This window comes from Geotrypetes seraphini, chromosome 9, assembly GCF_902459505.1.
Source record: "Geotrypetes seraphini chromosome 9, aGeoSer1.1, whole genome shotgun sequence".
NCBI classification, from domain to species: Eukaryota; Metazoa; Chordata; class Amphibia; order Gymnophiona; family Dermophiidae; genus Geotrypetes; species Geotrypetes seraphini.
The window spans coordinates 82,562,627-82,580,236 of NC_047092.1; the positions used below are offsets into that span (position 1 = coordinate 82,562,627).

At 40.8% G+C, this 17,610-nt stretch overlaps 1 protein-coding gene across 2 annotated transcripts in view; it reads right to left on the bottom strand.

Moving 5' to 3' along the window:
* The window catches only part of SSBP1 (single stranded DNA binding protein 1), a 128,535-nt gene that overhangs the window by 57,540 nt on the left and 53,385 nt on the right, over positions 1-17,610 (bottom strand). For both annotated transcript variants that reach the window (XM_033958251.1, XM_033958252.1), the window contains exon 3: positions 14,117-14,177. In XM_033958251.1, coding sequence (XP_033814142.1) covers positions 14,117-14,177 — 61 coding nt within the window. The remainder of the gene's footprint in view (positions 1-14,116; positions 14,178-17,610) is intronic.

Consider the following 17,610-nt stretch of genomic DNA (forward strand, 5'->3'; position numbering starts at 1 on the left):
GATGATGTAACTGAAGGGGCACAAAGCATGCAGATGAGGTGTTGCTCTGGAACCCAACAAACGTCTTGCCTTTCTGGCCAATAAAACGAATGAGCTGGACCGTGAGGATGCATAAATTTTATCAATGCATCATTTTGTTCAATTGAGACTTCAATTTTCTGTAAACCGCTTAGAACCTAACGGATGTAGCGGTATATAAGAAATAAATTACATTACATTACATTACATTACATTCAACAACGTTGCCTATCCACCATTGATTATCATAAGTACAGGCAACGTAGCAACCAGGAAAGATTTCGGACACTTTCAAATTTGGAATGGCAGTATCGGAAATTTTGGCAACAAAATTTATTGTGTCATTTGAAACTTTGCTGACACGAACCGAGTTTGAGTCGACTGGTACAAATTGGTGGTGCTCTCTGGTACCGGCTACTGTGCTGCTTTCATGCCATCTTTCTTCTTGAAACTTTTTGCTTTCTTCAATTTCTTCTTTTGGAACATAAATGTATTTAACTCCGTGTATATTTTGGTCACAAAAGTTAAATAGATCCTTTGGCGTCAATATTTGATCCGTTGATGGTCTTTGGAGGCTAGCCCGGGCAGCCAGTCGTTTAGTTGTTCCACCAACTCCATCGCAGGGTGATTTTCCGTGGCTAGTTCCAAAAAAATTCCATTCAGCCTCAATGTTGAAAAAATTTCTGTGATTGCACAAATTCACAAAGTTCTTGTAGTTTTTATATTGTGCAGCTGAGCCGTCACTGAAGTAGTATATTTTGGTAATGTTTGTTTGAGTTACCAAAAATTCGATCAACTTTTGAATAAACATGTGTACAGATATCGTATCATGTTGCATATGATCAGAAATAATGCAACAGTTTACAACTTGCAATGTGCCCACTTCATTGAGGTAATATGCAACAAAAGGATGTACTGTAGCTTGTGAATTTTCCCAGATAAAGCCTTGGGCGGCATCCTGTACAACAAATGAGTAATTTTCAGCGAAATCCATCAAAACGATCATTTCCGTTTCTTTTAAGCCTGTCTTCAACATCTTCAAATATTCACTTTGATGTTTTGAAATGAAATGGTGGCTTGTCAACTTCCAAATCTTGCTTGCAAGTCTTTCAATAAAGTTGTCCATGGTTAGTACGCTTGTTTCTAATGTTTCACGGTCAGCGTGAACCCATTGCTTAAATTCTATTGATTCTTCTGGATCTAAATCCTTGAATATTTCGTCCAGGTATGCTGTTAGTGCTTCTTCACCAGGGCAGTTTTGACATCGTTGTAGCATACAGTCCTTGACATTTAGGTCGCACACAGTTTTTTACATAAGAACTTTGTAGTTCTCTTTGACATTGGCGCCTTGTAGCATGAGCTTTACATTTTGATGTATCGTGCAGACACACACGGAGTGTGCACCTGATGCACCAACGGTTACACACCACTTTGGCCTGAGCTCACATAATTTGGAAAAACGAATTTCAGTTCTGTATTTGTTACAGTACGCCACGTACATCTCTTTTAAATTACACAACAGCAGCCACTTTTGCTTTTGTACTTTTAAACCATTGAGGTGGACTGAAATGCAATCTTTTTTGCCAGGACATATTCTGCTGAATTCATCGTCTTCGTAAAAATCTTGAACTCTATTTGCAATTTCTTTTGGAAGGGACTTGCCAATTTTTGCATCAGGTATAGAACAAATGCCTTTCTCTTTCTTTACTTTTTGGGCTGTTCTGACCATGCGCTCTGAAACGCCAAACTTCATTGCTGTTTCTTTTATTGACCAACTTTTTGGGGCCATCGTCAATAATTGAACTTTCATTGACCTGTTGGATATTGCAATTTTCGTTTTCATTTCTTCAATGAGGTCAGTGTAATCTTCACATAACTTGCATTCTACAGACTGACGAGACGGCCCAACTTCTTCATCTGAAACTCCAGCAGCAGATGTAATCTTCTTGGCTATCACATTCTGCACACGTTCAATTTTTCGTATCACATAGCCGGCTTTATCTCTACTAGCTAACCTTCGAATTTTCAATGGAGAGGTTCCTAAAGCAGTCAAGCTTTGATCAACTGCATCGGAGATGCTGATATCAAAATCGTCTGAAGATGAAGATGATGCAGTAGCTTCACTCATTGAAACGTATTGGGCTTTGCACCTACTGCAAAGTTTCTGACCTGGCTTGATATTTATTTTTGCCACTTTTCTAAAATCATTAGACATGGCAAGATCGACTTTTAACAATCCACTTTGAACAATGTGATTTTTCTTTTCAAATGGATTACAACACGATGTTTGCTTTAAATCATATTTGTCGAGATACTTTGCTTTGTGGTGGAGGCAGATTTGGTCTTTATCCATCAGTTCAACTTCAGAGCGCCGAGTGATAAGCAATTTTTCATCGGTTGACAAATTATGTAAAAAAATGAGCCCACATTTTTTAGAATAAAATGTGCCGTCATGACACTTTGACAACAATTTTTGCCCAATGGCACAGTCTGGCAGAAAAGGATTATTATTAGTCGATTCGTTGGCATCCATTTTAAACTGAATTAATAATAATGTGGATCTGAAAAAGAAAACAAGTTGTAATTTGTGATCTGCATGCAACAAAATTATCACCTCAATTTCTAGTTAGGAATAATCATTAATTAAGGAATAATTCTAGTTAGGAATAATCATTAATTGTACTCAAAGCTTGAGTAAAAATAAACAGGGAAAAACAGTGTGAAAAGTGACATAATTGTAAGTTGAAACGTAGGCCGTTGCCATGGTGACATCTCCCAACTTTGTCCCCCTTTTTCAGCCATCGTTAACCTGCGTTGAAAAATGAAGCCCACTTTTCTAGGGGGTTTGAAATATGCTCTTTCTAATGAGACTGATTTGAAAGAGTTTCTGAAAGGTATTTTTCTGTAAAAGCAGGCTGAAAATACCCTATTTTTGGCCTTTTTACACAAATTAGCAACTTTACACTTAATTTGTAAACTAATGGAAAGAGCTTGGAGGTTGAAATTGTACTTTTGAAAACAACGTTGTACTGAGACATTATGCGCCAAATTTCGCATTTATTACTCAATTATTGTGGGAGCTAAGTAATGTCAAACTTTGACTTTTTTTGGAGCACTAATTTTTTCGGCCAAGTTTACTGTAATTCAGCCATTCACTCAGTGCTCGACAAAAATTATTATTGGTAGCACTGAATAGAGCTCCAAAAGTTATGCAGGGTAGCTAAGTTTCAGTTTTTTTGGAAACATAGCTCGTGAGATATTGTGTCTCAAAGTTGTCAGAATGTCACTGTCGTACTGTATGTCATTGCAGTATGGGGTCAAACAAATGGCTATATCTCCACGAATATTCCACAGGCGAAACTAAAACTTTACCAAAGTTCATTTGATACATGTGGGACTTTGTGCATAAAGTTTTATCAAAATCCGTGATGGTCATGCAGGGAGCCCTTGATCACTTGACATGGAATAACCCTTAAGGACACAAGCACAAGCTGTGGACCCGACACAGCACGGTGTTTCGGCGTCTAAGAAACGCCTGCATCAGGGGTCACTATAGCGTGGTAATTCACAGATGACAGGTCCTTAGATAAAACAAGGCTTGGTTTAGCTAACGTGCAAAGGTAGCCAAAAGTACTGAAAAACTATTGAAGCATTTCAAAAAAGAGTGCTCATTGTCCGTTCCCACTTTTTTCTGTGTTGATGTATTTCTATAATATAATATATAGAACCACCAAAATAAGCCAAAATGACACTGGAGATAATTTCGTTTTCTCTATTTATAAACGGGAACAAGCCTCAGAATATTGAGTATTAGATTTTCACCCATTCAGGATTCTTTTCTCTTACTCACATTCACATCACTGGCTTGAACCCATCCTCCCTACCATCTTTCTAACATTAAATATAATTTTATTTCTTCACTGCTTTTCATTAAGATTACTACTTAATACTACTCACTACTATTTAATACTAGAGGAACTGTATACCGTACTTCATTCATAATAAAAACTATTTAAACTATTTAAACCTCACAGTTCATTTCAGAGACTCTGGACCGACAGAAAGTGCACTAATGCTAAAGTGCCATTTCATAAAGTGCCATTCCAAAAAGTGCATATGTGCTGTAAACTTTTAAACCTCATAGAGCTTAAAGTACTTAGCTTTGTTCTTATGCTCTTTAAGAACCAGGACCGTTGCTAGCTACTCTCAGTCCTTTTTTTTTTTTTTTTTGGGAACAAGCCTCAGAAGATTGAGTATTAGATTTTCACCCATTCAGGGTTCTTTCAAAGAGAAAGATATTTCTTTTCTCTTACTCATATTCACAACACTGGCTTGAATTCATCCTCCCTACCATCTTTCTAACATTAAATATAATTTTTATTTCTTTACTACTTTTCATTAAGATTACTGCTTAATACTATTCACTTCTATTTTTTTTTTTTAACTTCTTTATTCATTTTTACATCAATCAACAAGTTTATAATTTTATACAATATATTATACACAATCACTTGTACATTCTTAACCATATATCTTATCAAGTTATAAAATATCCCATCCCCTCCCATCCCATTTCTATAGTTCAATCATAATCATATTCTATCTTTTTCATTATATATTCAATCAATCTTTTAAAGGTGCCAAATCATTTGAATATTCCATTAATGGCCCCCATATCTTTTTAAAATTATTATAATTCCCAGTCTGTAATGCAAGAGCTTTCTCCATTCTATATATATAAAACACACTGTATTCCACCAGAACGTAAAATTCAGACTTGTATAATCCTTCCAATTCCTAGTTATGTGCTGAATGGCAACTCCTGTTAATATTAATAATAATTTATTATTGGCTCCTGAAATTTGACTTTTATATCTCATTGAAGTGCCAAATAAAATTGTATCATAGGACAGGGCAACATGATTTTCTAATAACAAATTAATTTGGGGCCAGATTGACTTCCAGAATGCATTTATACAAGGACAGAAAAAAATTAAATGATCTAAAGTCCCTGCTTCTTGCTTACAATGCCAACATCTATTAGACCTAGAATTATCTACTTTCTGTAAACGATCTGGGGGTCCAAAACACTCTATGCAACAAAAACAACCATGTTTGTCTCATAGATGCTGACATTGTTGATTTTATTCTCCAAGACCAAATTCGTGGCCATTGAGATGCCGAAATTTGGTGCTTAATCTCAATACTCCAAATATCCCTCAACCCAGTTTTCTTTTTTTTATTCAAATATTCACTTAATAATTTATACCACTGTGCGGCTTGGTGACCCAAGAAATCCGCCTGAAAGCAAAGGAATTCTAAACTATATTGATTATTAAGAGTCTTCTATTCAGGGAACCCCTCTGAATAGCCTGCTTCAATTGCAACCATTTAAAACTTTGACTTTTATTCAGACCAAATTTGTGTTGCAATTGTGAAAAACTAAGCAGTGATCCATTTAAAATAACATTATTCAAGGTACGAATACCCCCAATAATCCATTACTTCCAAACGATTTGTGCTCCGCCAATTTTGATCCTGGAGTTTACCCAAATGGATTGGTGTAAAGATTTAGCAATTGGAATAGGTGACAGGTTACTAACACACCTTAATGTTTTCCATGTGTCAACAAATATTTTGTCTTCTCTATATCTTCTAGATATTTTTATACTAAGCAAATGAATCAAATGAAAAGGAAACAGGAGTCGCCATTCCAAATATAACCAATCTGGGACATTCTCCATGAACTCTGGGAGGATCCAATACATACCCTGACGTAGAATATAGGCTTGATGATACCTATAAAAATTTGGAAAATTTACCCCTCCCTCCATAATTGATCTTTGTAAAGATACTAAAGCAATTCTTGGTCTTTTACCTAACCAAACAAATTTCGTAAGAATACCATTTAACTTTTTATAGAATGACCCCTGAAAAAAAACTGGTATCATACTCATTTGATAGCAAACTACAGGCAATATCATCATTTTAATAGTTTGAACTCTCCCCCACCATGATAAATGCAATGGATTCCATTTTTCACACATCTCTGTAACTTTTTTAAGTAAAATTTTTTCATTTTCTTTTACTGTATTATCAACATTATTTTTAATTAGTATACCTAAATACTTTAGGCCCTCGTCCTTCCATACAAAATCAAATGAATCAAATAGTCCTTTGACACAGTGAACATTAAGCGGTAAAACTTCAGACTTACTCCAATTAATCTTATATCCTGAAAATTTTCCAAATCTCTCTATCAACTCAAGTAGGCATGGTATGGTGGTCACTGGATTCCTCAAATAAAGTAAAATATCATCTGCATAAGCAGAAAGTTTATATTCCCAGTTTGAATAGGGAATACCCTGTATCCCCTTTGCTTGATTAATAGCAATTAACAAGGGCTCCAGAACATCAAAAAGCAATGGAGATAAGGGATAACCCTGCCTAACCCCCCTCCGCAAGTCAAATCTATCTGATAAACTATTATTAATATATAATCTTGCACCAGGGGAGCTATTCACTACTATTTTAATACTAGAGGAACTATTTAAACCTCACAGTTCATTTCAAAGAAAATCTAATACTTAATAATCTGAGGCTTGTTCCCGAAAAAGGAAAAAAAAAAAAAAAAGGACTGGGAGTAGCAAGCAACAGTCCTGGTTCTTAAAAAGCATAAGAACAAAGCTAAGTACTTTAAGCTCTATGAGGTTTAAAAGTTTACAGCACATATACACTTTTTGGAATGGCACTTTATGAAATGGCACTTTAAGCAGTAGTACACTTTAGCACTAGTGCACTTTCTGTCGGTCCAGAGTCTCCGAAATGAACTGTGAGGTTTAAATAGTTTTTATTATGAATGAAGTATACAATCCCTTTTAGTATTAAATAGTAGTGAATAGTAACCCCATGTGTGTGTGTGTCTGGGGGGCTTGCTTATATACTTTTCCAATGACTGGTGACCAATGCTTAGTTACCATGTCACCTTAAAAGGCAGGATTATTTGAAACAAAGACATTCCTTAAACTTTTGCAGATAACAGGCTTAAAGGAGAGTTTTACAAAGTATACAAGCTATATATTTCTATAATATTCCAAATATGAATTTATATTCTTAACAGAACTCCTTAGCTTAGTATAATAACGCTGACAATTTACTAAAGGCCAGGAAATATGAATTATTGTAAATAGACAATAGTTTTACCTTTAGACATAGATATGCAAACTATTTTGCCTTTACCATTCTGCATTTTGTTTACTAAAAAAGTATAAAACATATTCAAAACAGAAATACTATTAAAGAAAAATCCTTTAAGTGCAAACTAGATAAAATCTCTGCCTCATGGAAAAACCGACAATCTTAACAACAAACACAACAAAGGTGACGTTTCATGTGGTGTCACTTTACACGTCAATCCCACAGAATGAGGCATTAGACATTGTTAGGCGATGCCTAGAGGAAAGAAGTAGACTGCATCAAGATCCGACTGACTTTCTTATGCATCTCACAACAATCGTCATCAAAGAAAATTACTTCATGTATAAGAGCAATTATTATATTCAACGGACTGGAGTAGCTATGGGGGCCACATTCGCTCCATCTATAGTGAATTTATACATGGCAAAATTCGAAGAAATCTGGATGAAAAATTTCCCATTTGCATAAAACATCTATATATGGCAAAGATTTATAGATCACTTTATACTGTGGAAAGGCACTGAGAATACACTGTAAATGTTTTTCCAATGGTTAAATGTGTACAATGACAACTTGAGTTTTAAAATGGAATATTCAGGGATCAAGATACATTTTTTGGATCTGATAATACATCAAGAAGAAGAAAAATTTGTCACAGATCTGTTCACCAAGGAGACTGATAGGAATACTTTCCTAGCATATAACAGTAATCACCCTAAAAAGTTAAAGGATAGCCTCCCGTATTCACAATTTATTAGGCTAAGAAGAAATTGCTCTAATATGAAAAAATATAAAACTCAAGGAAAAATACTGGAGAATAAATTATTGAATAGAGGCTACCCAAGGGCAGTCATTAAGAAAGCATTTAAAAGGGCTAAATATTGTAGTAGAGAGAGGCTTCTACTTAATAAACAAAAAGAACTACAAGATGACAACATGACCACCTACATATTAAAATACAATAGCCAAAGCAATATTGCATTAAAGACTTAAAAATACTGGATCATCATCACAGTACACCCAGCTTCTGCCAATTCAACTTTAAGAATTGCTTTCTCTGGGGAAAGAAATTTAAAAGAAATATTTAATGCTGGGGAGAATCAAGTAAAGAAAAAGCCAAATTTTGAATAAGCTCTGATGCCTTTGGATTTGGTGACCCGGCCTCTGTGCTCTCTAGTAGGTGGGGGGGGGAGGGGTCTGATTGGGTTGGGGGGAGTGGTAGGGTTGGTGTTTGCAGGGATGAGCTAGTCGGGGTTTTAGAGAGGGTTGAGGGTGCTTCTTCTTCAGAGACCATAAGAGTCCAGGTCCCTGATGGGGTTAGTAGTGTTTTGTATAGTTGGGGTGAGTGTGGGAGTTGGGAACATAAGAATTGCCGCTGCTGGGTCAGACCAATGGTCCATCATGCCCAACAGAGAGTGGGGGTAAATGGACAACACTCTGACTAGAAGAGCGTCACCAGTGGGGTGCCGCAGGGCTTGGTGCTTGGACCCATGCTCTTCAACATCTTTATAAACGATCTGGACATAGGTACGATGAGCGAGGTGATTAAATTTGCGGACAATACAAAGTTATTCAGAGTAGTGAAGACGCAGGGGGATTGCGAAGATCTGCAACGTGACATAATCAGGCTCGAGGAATGGGCAGCAACATGGCAGATGAGGATCAACGTGGATAAGTGTAAAGTGATGCATGTCAGTAACAAAAATCTCATGCATGAATACAGGATGTCCGGGGCAGTACTTGGAGAGACCTCCCAGGAAAGGGACTTGGGAGTTCTGATCGACAAGTCGATGAAGCCATCCACGCAATGTGCGGTGGCAGCAAAAAGGGCAAACAGAATGCTAGGAATGATAAAGAAGGGGATCACGAACAGATCAGAGAAGGTTATCATGCCGCTGTACCGGGCCATGGTGCACCCTCACCTGGAGTACTGCTAGTGGTCGCCGTACATGAAGAAGGACACGGTACTGGTCGCCGAACATGCACTGATCGCCGTACATGAAGAAGGACACGGTACTACTCGAAAGAGTTTAGTGACTCCCACGGATGGGATGCAAACATACATGGATAGAATCTTTTTAGAAGAACAGAGATGGTCAAAAAGGTGGAGGAGTAGCTCTCTTTGTAAAGATCAATATCCAAGTGACTGAAATGCAGGGGATCTGGGGAGAGGAAGAAGCAATATGGATCGCTCTCAAAAGAGAAGATGAAACTTCCATCTACGTGGGTATAGTCTACAGACCTTTGACTCAGTCACAGCAAAATGATAAAGATCTGATTGCAGATATCCAAAAGTTTGGAAAGAAAGAGGAGGTGCTGCTGTTAGGTGACTTGAATCTGCCGGATGCTGAATGGAAAGTTCCATATGCGGAATCAGAAAGAAATAGGGAGATTGTGGATGCCTTTCAAGAGACTCTGTTCAAACAAATGGTGACAGAACCCACGAGGGAAAAAGCAATACTAGATATGGTCCACACAAATGGGGAGAGTATCTCTAATGTTCGAGTGGGTGCCCATCTGGGAAAAAGCGATTATCAAACAGTTTGGTTTGATATAACAGCTAAAGTGGAAGGTGGCCTCACAAAACTCAAAGTCCTAGATTTCAAACATATGAACTTTAGTACCTGAAGAAAGAGCTGTTAGGATGGGAGGACATAAGGGAAGTGGAAAAACAGTGGTCTAAGCTGAAAGGAGCAATAAAAATGGCTACTGACCTTTATGTGAGGAAAATAAATAAAAACAAGAGAAAAAGGAAACCAATATGGTTCTCTAAACTAGTGGCGGAGAAAATAAAGGCAAAAGAGTTGACGTTCATGAAACATAAAAAACTCAAGAAGAGGAGTACAGAAAGGACTACCAGTTGAAACTGAAAGAAGCCAAGAGAGAGAAACATCTGGCAAAAGCACAAACGACAGAGCAAATGGCTAGAAACGTAAAAATGGGAGACAAATTACTTCAGATATATTAGTGATAGGCGGAAGATGAAAAATGGAATAGCGAGACTAAAGGATGATATGTATCAATATGTGGAGAGTGATGAGGAAAAAGCAAACATTCTAAACATTCTAAATGCTTCTGTTCTGTGTTCACAGATGATCCTGGAGAAGGACCGAGATTGTCTGGAAAAGTTACACGCAAGAATGGAGTAGATTCCGTGCCATTCACGGAAGAAAGTGTTTATGAACACCTTGAAAAATTGAAGGTGGACAAAGCAATGGGATTGGATGGGATCCATCTCAGGATATTGAGGGAGCTCAGAGAGGTTCTGGCGGGTCCTATTAAAGATTTGTTCAATAAATCTTTGGAGACAGGAGTGGTTCCTACTATGAAGGTATTGGGTGTAACTCTGGATCAATGCCTAACCATGAAAGACCAAGTAGACTCCTTAATCAGAAAGGGTTTTTTCATTCTCTGGAAACTTCGATCCATTAGAGCATATTTCGATATGTCAGCATTCAGAATTCTGGTACAATCCCTCATACTGAGTCAACTTGATTACTGTAACATAACCTATTTAGCAATTTCCCAAAAAAATATGCGATGATTACAATTAATGCAAAATGCAGCGATCAGACTAATTTTCGGGCTGAGGAAGTTTGATCACGTGACACCTTACTACCTACAGCTACACTGGTTACCGATGGAGGCATGCGTAAAGTTTAAGTTCGCCTGCTTCTGCTTTAAAGTACTATACGGACTAGCCCCTAAATACATAACTGACCTTTTCTCCTTCTCTACCAACAGGTATAAGAGAAGCTCATATTCGAACTTCGTTTCTCCCCCAGTTAAAGGATGCAAACTCAAAAAACATCATCAACACCTTCTCTCACATCAGGCAGCATTATGGGGTAAAGATCTAGAACAATTGCTTTCACCCAGTACTTAAGAGGAATTCAGGAAACGCCTAAAAACATATTTGTTCCTGAAGTATCTAGACAACTGACCCATACAACTCTTTCTCTTCAATAACGGTTCTCTTTCTCTTCAATAATGGTTCTCTTTCTCTTCAATAACGGTTCTATATTAAGTTCAATCAATTTGTACCTTCTTTTAATCTTTGTAAACTGCATAGAACTTCACGGTCCTGCGGTATATAAACTGTTATTATTATTATTATTGTTGTTCCTGGGGATTGGAAAAGAGTGAATGTGGTCTCTGTTCACAAAAGTGGTCGCAGAGATGAAGCGGGAAACTACAGGCTGGTAAGTCTCAGTCTGATTATTGGAACAATAATGAAAGCGTTGCTGAAAGGATTGTGAAATTCCTAGAGTCTAATGGGTTATAGGATCCGAGGCAACATGGTTTTACTAAAGGTCAATCGTGCCAAACTAATCCGATTGAATTTTTTGAATGGGTGACCAGAGAATTGGATCAAGGGCATATGCTAGATGTACTTTACTTACATTTCAACAAAGCCTTTGGCAAGGATCCTCATGGGAGGTTCTTGAACAAACTTGATGGGCTGAAGGTAGGATCCAAAGTGATGAACTGGATTAGACTCTGGTTGATGGACAGACACCAGAGGGAGGTGGTTAATGGAATTTGCTCGGAGGAAAGAAAGGTGAGTAGTGGAGTCCCTCAGGGTTTGGTGCTAGGGCCAATCCTGTTCAATATATTTGGGTGAGTGGCATTGCTGAAGAGTTAGAAGAAAAAGTTTGCCTTTTTGCAGATGATACCAAGATTTGTAACAGAGTAGATACCGAGGAGGGAGTAGAAAACATGAAAAAGGATCTGCAAAAGTTAGAGGAAAAGTCAAATATCTGGCAACTAAAATTCAATGCAAGGAAGTGCATTTGTGGATTAGAAATCGGAAGGAGCTGTATGTGCTGAGAAGTGAGAGGCTGATATGCACAGATGGGGAGAGGGACTCTGAGGTGATAGTGTCTGAAGATCTAAAGGCAAAGAAACAGTGTGACTAGGCAGTGGCTGTTGCCAGAAGGATGCTAGGCTGTATAGAGAGAGGCGTAACCAGTAGAAAGAAGGTGTTGATGCCCCTGTACAGGTTGTTGGTGAGGCCTCACTTGAGAGTATTGTGTTCAGTTTTGGAACCGTATCTGGCAAAGAATACAAGAAGACTTGAAGCGGTCCATAGGAAGGCCACAAAGATGGTAGGAGGTTTGCACCCAAAGACGTATGAGGAGAGACTGGAAGCCCTGAATATGCATACCCTATCCTAGAGGACAGGAGGGACAGGGGATATGATTCAGACGTTCAAATACTTGAAAGGTATTAACAAAGAACAAAATATTTTCCAGAGAAAGGAAAATGGTAACACCAAAGGACATAGTTTAAGGTTGAGGAGTGGTAGACTCAAGAGTAATGTTAGGAAATTCTTCTTTATGGAGAGGGTGGTTGATGCCTGGAATGCGCTCCCAAGAGTGGTGGAGAGGAAAAAAGTAACAGAGTTCAAAGAAGCATGGTATGAATACAGAGGATCTCTAATCAGAAAATAGGTATATATTGAAAGAACTAAGGTCAGTACTGGGCAGACTTACAGTCTGTGTTCCGTATAAGACCATTCAACTGAGGGAGGGCTTCGATGACTGGGATGGTTTAGATGGGCTGGAGTGAGCTTTGACTGACACTTCAGTAGACAGAATCTAAGCACACTACTGGGAAAAACTCTGGGTTTCTGGCCCAAAAATATCTAAGAAAAAGGACCATTTAAATTATTAATTTACTAGTGTTTAAGCCCGTTACATTAACGGGTGCTAATAAAGCCTCCTTCCCTCACATGTCCCCTATTTTCAGCCCCAGCTCCAAACTCATTTTTTAGTCCCCCCAGCCCCCTTCTCCTATCTTTTCCTTTCAGCTTCCAGCCCCCTTTTTTCACATGTCCCTGGCGCCTATCCATTACCGAGAAGCCCCACCCTTCCCTGCTGCAAATGGAAGCATCCCTTTCCCCCTCTGTGGCAGCAGTTGTTTTTATATTTGGTTTCGGCCAGGGTTTCTCCCACTCTTCCTCCCCTTCCCCTTTTGCCCCCTCTCACTGGTTTGCTCTCCTGTTCTCACCCATTTTCTGCCTCGCTTTCCCTTTCTCTTTCAGTACCTGTCTTACTACCTTTTCCCGGCCCCCCTCTCCTGTATTCCCTTTCTCAGTCCAGTGTTAGCCTTTCAGACCTGCCCTTGTTATTCTCTGCTCCTAGTAAACAGCCTCTTTCTGACTCTGCAGCCTTCTCACTCCTGCCCACAGTAAATGGAAGCTCAGCCTCAAAGGGGAAAACAAAGCGCGACTGACGGCTGAGGCGGCTTCTTCCTGCCTAATCCCTGACAGACTACTAAAATTAGTACCAGCGACCAGAGTGCTTTTAGCCCTCCATCTGGGCACTTTAATGCTTACTGAGCCTTCTTAGCTGAGGAGACAGTGGGAGAGGGCGAGAGACTAAGAGCCAAGGGGAAGAAGAGGCTGCCCGCGGAAGAAGTGGCTGCTCAGAGCAGACAGACAGCTCGTAGGAGACAGCTGCGACTGAAGGGCTAGGAGCTCACGAACTGCTCTAGCTGTGCTGAACATCCATCCTCCTCCCCAAAGCTTGTGTCAAGCCACCCCACGCGCCTCCAATCGAATTTGGCACAGAGGCACACATCATGGCGGCAGGGAACATGACCTCCTAAGTGCGCATGCGCGCTTAGGGTTTTATTATAGAGGATAGAGCATGTATGGTTGGGCAGACTGGATGGACTATTCAGGTCTTTATCTGCCGTCATTTACTATGTAGGATCCTGTTAAGGTAAAGGACACTATAATTATTTATAATATGATTTCATGGCAAATATGGTACAGAAGCACTTAACAATCTCTGCTAACCTACAAGGGAGAAAACTGAAGACAAAATGAAAATTCCTTCCTGTTTCCCCAAAAAAGAAATAATTAAATAACAAACCAATGGAGACAGGCACTTACATCTCTCCAAAAAAAGGGAGGTGGAATCTGTGGATACATGTTTTACCAGTCGCTGCAACACCTGGCAGAAAACAGAATGATCAGGATCAGCATATCTCTGAGGTCTTGAAACAAGGAAAAAACAGAAGTTCCATTACATCACACTGTTTTTTAATGTAACAAAAAACTGCCATTCATCCATGGCTCTACTGCACATTCTATTCATATATTTAAAGTCCCGTTATTCTTAAGTATCTACATTGCCTGACTAAAATCTGACTATTCAAGATCTTACTCACTTGGATTCTAAAACACTGTCTTCAATTTATAGTAAATTTATCCTTGGCTAGTTTTATCTTTCATGTCATCATGTGACTGGGCCAAGCTGTAACACCTGTCACATATCCACCCCCAGGCACCTTGTTTTCTGCTCTGGACTCTGCTAAAAACACAACATACAGACTTACATACATACACCATAAATTCCATTAAAATCCCTGATCAGGTCTTCCCAGCTTCTTCTGGTCATTCTCTGAGTCCTTCCTGGACTCCTCCTCTCCAGGTCTTCTCCTAAGCCCTCTCTGATCCTCCATGTTTTGGGCAGCTTCTGGTCCTTCTGTCAGTTGCTACCGTCCCAGCTGGTCTTTCCGCCAGTCAGCTGTCAGTCCTTCCCCCTCAGCCTTGGACTCTTCCAGCTTCTCTATTGTCAGTCATCTTATCCTGCATGCACGCTCTGAGGGCTCTCCCAGCCCCTCAGTTGTCTTATTGCAGAAACATGCATTGAGAACGCTCCTTGTGGGGCCAGTGCCAGTCTCTCACTCCCTGGCCTCTTGGGTCCTGTGAAGTCTAGAAAAGACCCCCACACTGTTGCATCTTATGGCCCCCTCCTCTTCCTCTAGTACAGGACTTCCAGCATAGGCCTGTTCTTCTATGCTTTGCATTGGCACTGAATACTAATGCTGCCCGATTCACGATTCGAATCGGTTTGTTTTGGTAAAAAACCAGACTCACTGATTCAGCCCCGATTCAAGTTAATTCTTTTTTTCACCACCGGCCGCCGGACTCGTTACCATCTAATGTAACTTCCGGTTTTGCATTGAGGGGGAAGCGAGCAGACCTCGGAAACAAAGGGTAACCGGCAGGAGGGCTGAGAATCGGCAGCGGGGGTGGGGGGGGCTGAGAATCGGCGGGGGCTGAGGGCTGAGAATTGGCAGGGGGCTGAGAATCGGCAGGAGGGCTGAGGGCTGAGAATCGGCAGGGGAGCTGAGAATCGGCAGGGGGGCTGGTGAGTCTTGGGGGCTGGGGATGGAAGCTGATAATCGGCAGGGGGGCTGGTGAGTCTTGGGGGCTGGGGATGGAAGCTGGGAATCGGCAGGAGGCTGGTGAGTCTTGGGGGCTAGGGATGGAAGCTGGGAATTGGCAGGGGGCTGGTGAGTCTTGGGGGCTGGGGATGGAAGCTAGGAATCGGCAGGGGGACTGGTGAGTCTTGGGGGCTGGGGATGGAAGCTGGGAATCGGCAGGGGGGCTGATGAGTCTTGAGTAGAGAGTTGCGCGGGGACAGAAATCCCACCCGTCCCCGCCAAAATCCACCCGTCCCCATGAGGAATCCCACCCGTCCCTGCGAGGAATCCCTCCATCCCCACCCGTCCCCGTGAGGAATCCCCTCCGTCCCCACAAGGAATCCCTTCTGTCCCCGCCCGTCCCTATAAACTTCAGAAATAGTTATTTTATTTAATTATACTACTGAATTAAAGGCTCTGGTAGAGACCCATTTACAAATAAGCAAAGAGACTTTATTAATTTGGAAATATTAATTGGGAAGAATACATACTTTGTAAATGGGTTTCTACCAGAACCTCTAATGTAAATATAAAATATAAATACTCGGCTGAGGAGAACCCCCAAGCTGTCAGCTGAGGACTTCCTTTGCAGTTGGCCGGGGGTCCCTTTTGCCAAGCTTGGCAGGCAGCAGTAGCATCCCTGAGTCACAGATGCTGGCACCTCAGTGGCTCATGGATGCTGCCAGTGACTGCTGCACTTGGTGGAGGGGGAGTTCTGGCCATCTCTAGATGAGGTCCTCTGCTGGCAGTGCTTGGGGATCCCCACCAGCCACAGCAAGGGTCAGCAAGTACTTCAACACTGTAGAAATAAAACCAGAAATGCATTTCCTTTTCTTTTGAACATAATACAAAGACATCTGCTATATACATTTCTCAAAGCTAACATATAGTCAATAAATTCCATTTTTTACCTTTGTTGTCTGGAGACTTATTTTTCCATAAAGTTGGTCCCGGTTTCTTTTTTCTACTTTCCCATCTTCTGTAAATTCTTCTGTTCCTGTCCATTGGTTCCTCCTACCATGGTCTAGCATTTATCCCTCCGTCATCCCCCGGACCATGTGCAGCATCTTTTGCCCCTGCCCACCAACCCAATGCCCAACCTTTCTCCAGCACCATGCCACATCTCTCCTTCCATTCCCTTCATCACTATGTCCAACATTCCTCCCTCTTGCATCCCTTTCAATCTGTCATACTAACCCCTTTCCACCACAACATTTCTCCCTCTCATCTGTACCTCACTCCTTCCCTATGACCAAAAATTATCCTCTTTCTTCCATTCCCCGTGTACACCATCTCTTTCCCTCTCAATGACACACTCACGCCCAATTCTCCCTTTTACATTGTATTTTGTTTACCTTCTATCTATTACTTCAGTTCAGACCCATCAGTTGACTCATTTCCATTCTGCACTTGTATATTCCTGCACTTTGAAACACACACTAACAAAAAGAATTCTTAAATGCTGATTTCCCCTTAAAAAACTAGATAACAGTACACTATAATATGCATATGGTCAGAAGTCAATAAAACGAACCACAGAAAATATGGAACGGGCCATCTAAAGAAAGCTAACACCCCTCCCCCCAATGCTTAAAAGCAAAAATCCAGAGAAAGTGCAATAAACTTTGAAAGGACAAAGCCTAAAGGAAAGCCCCCCCAAAATGCATTTAAATGATCACTTACCAGATATGTGTTCTGAATACACAACACAAAACAGCCCTGTTTCTCCCAACTGACTGAGCTGCACTTCTTCGCAGGGCAGCGGGCCCTGCCTTTTCTGCCCTCCTCCTGTTGTCTCCCAAGTGCTGCAGTTCTTCAGGGCAGCGGGCCCTGCCTTTTCTGACCCCTCCTGTCTCCCAAGTGCTGCACTTCTTCAGGGCAGCGGGCCCTGCCTTTTCTGCCCTCCTCCTGTTGTCTCCCCAGTGCTGCAGTTCTTCAGGGCAGCGGGCCCTGCCTTTTCTGCCCTCCTCCTGTTGTTTCCCGAGTGCTGCAGTTCTTCAGGGCAGCGGGCCCTGCCTTTTCTGATCCCTCCTATCTCCCAAGTGCTGCACTTCTTTTCTGCCCTCCTCCTGTTGTCTCCCAAGTGCTGCAGTTCTTCAGGGCAGCGGGCCCTGCCTTTTCTCCCCCCCCCCCTCCTGTCTCCCGAGTGTTGCACTTCTTCAGGGCAGCGGGTCC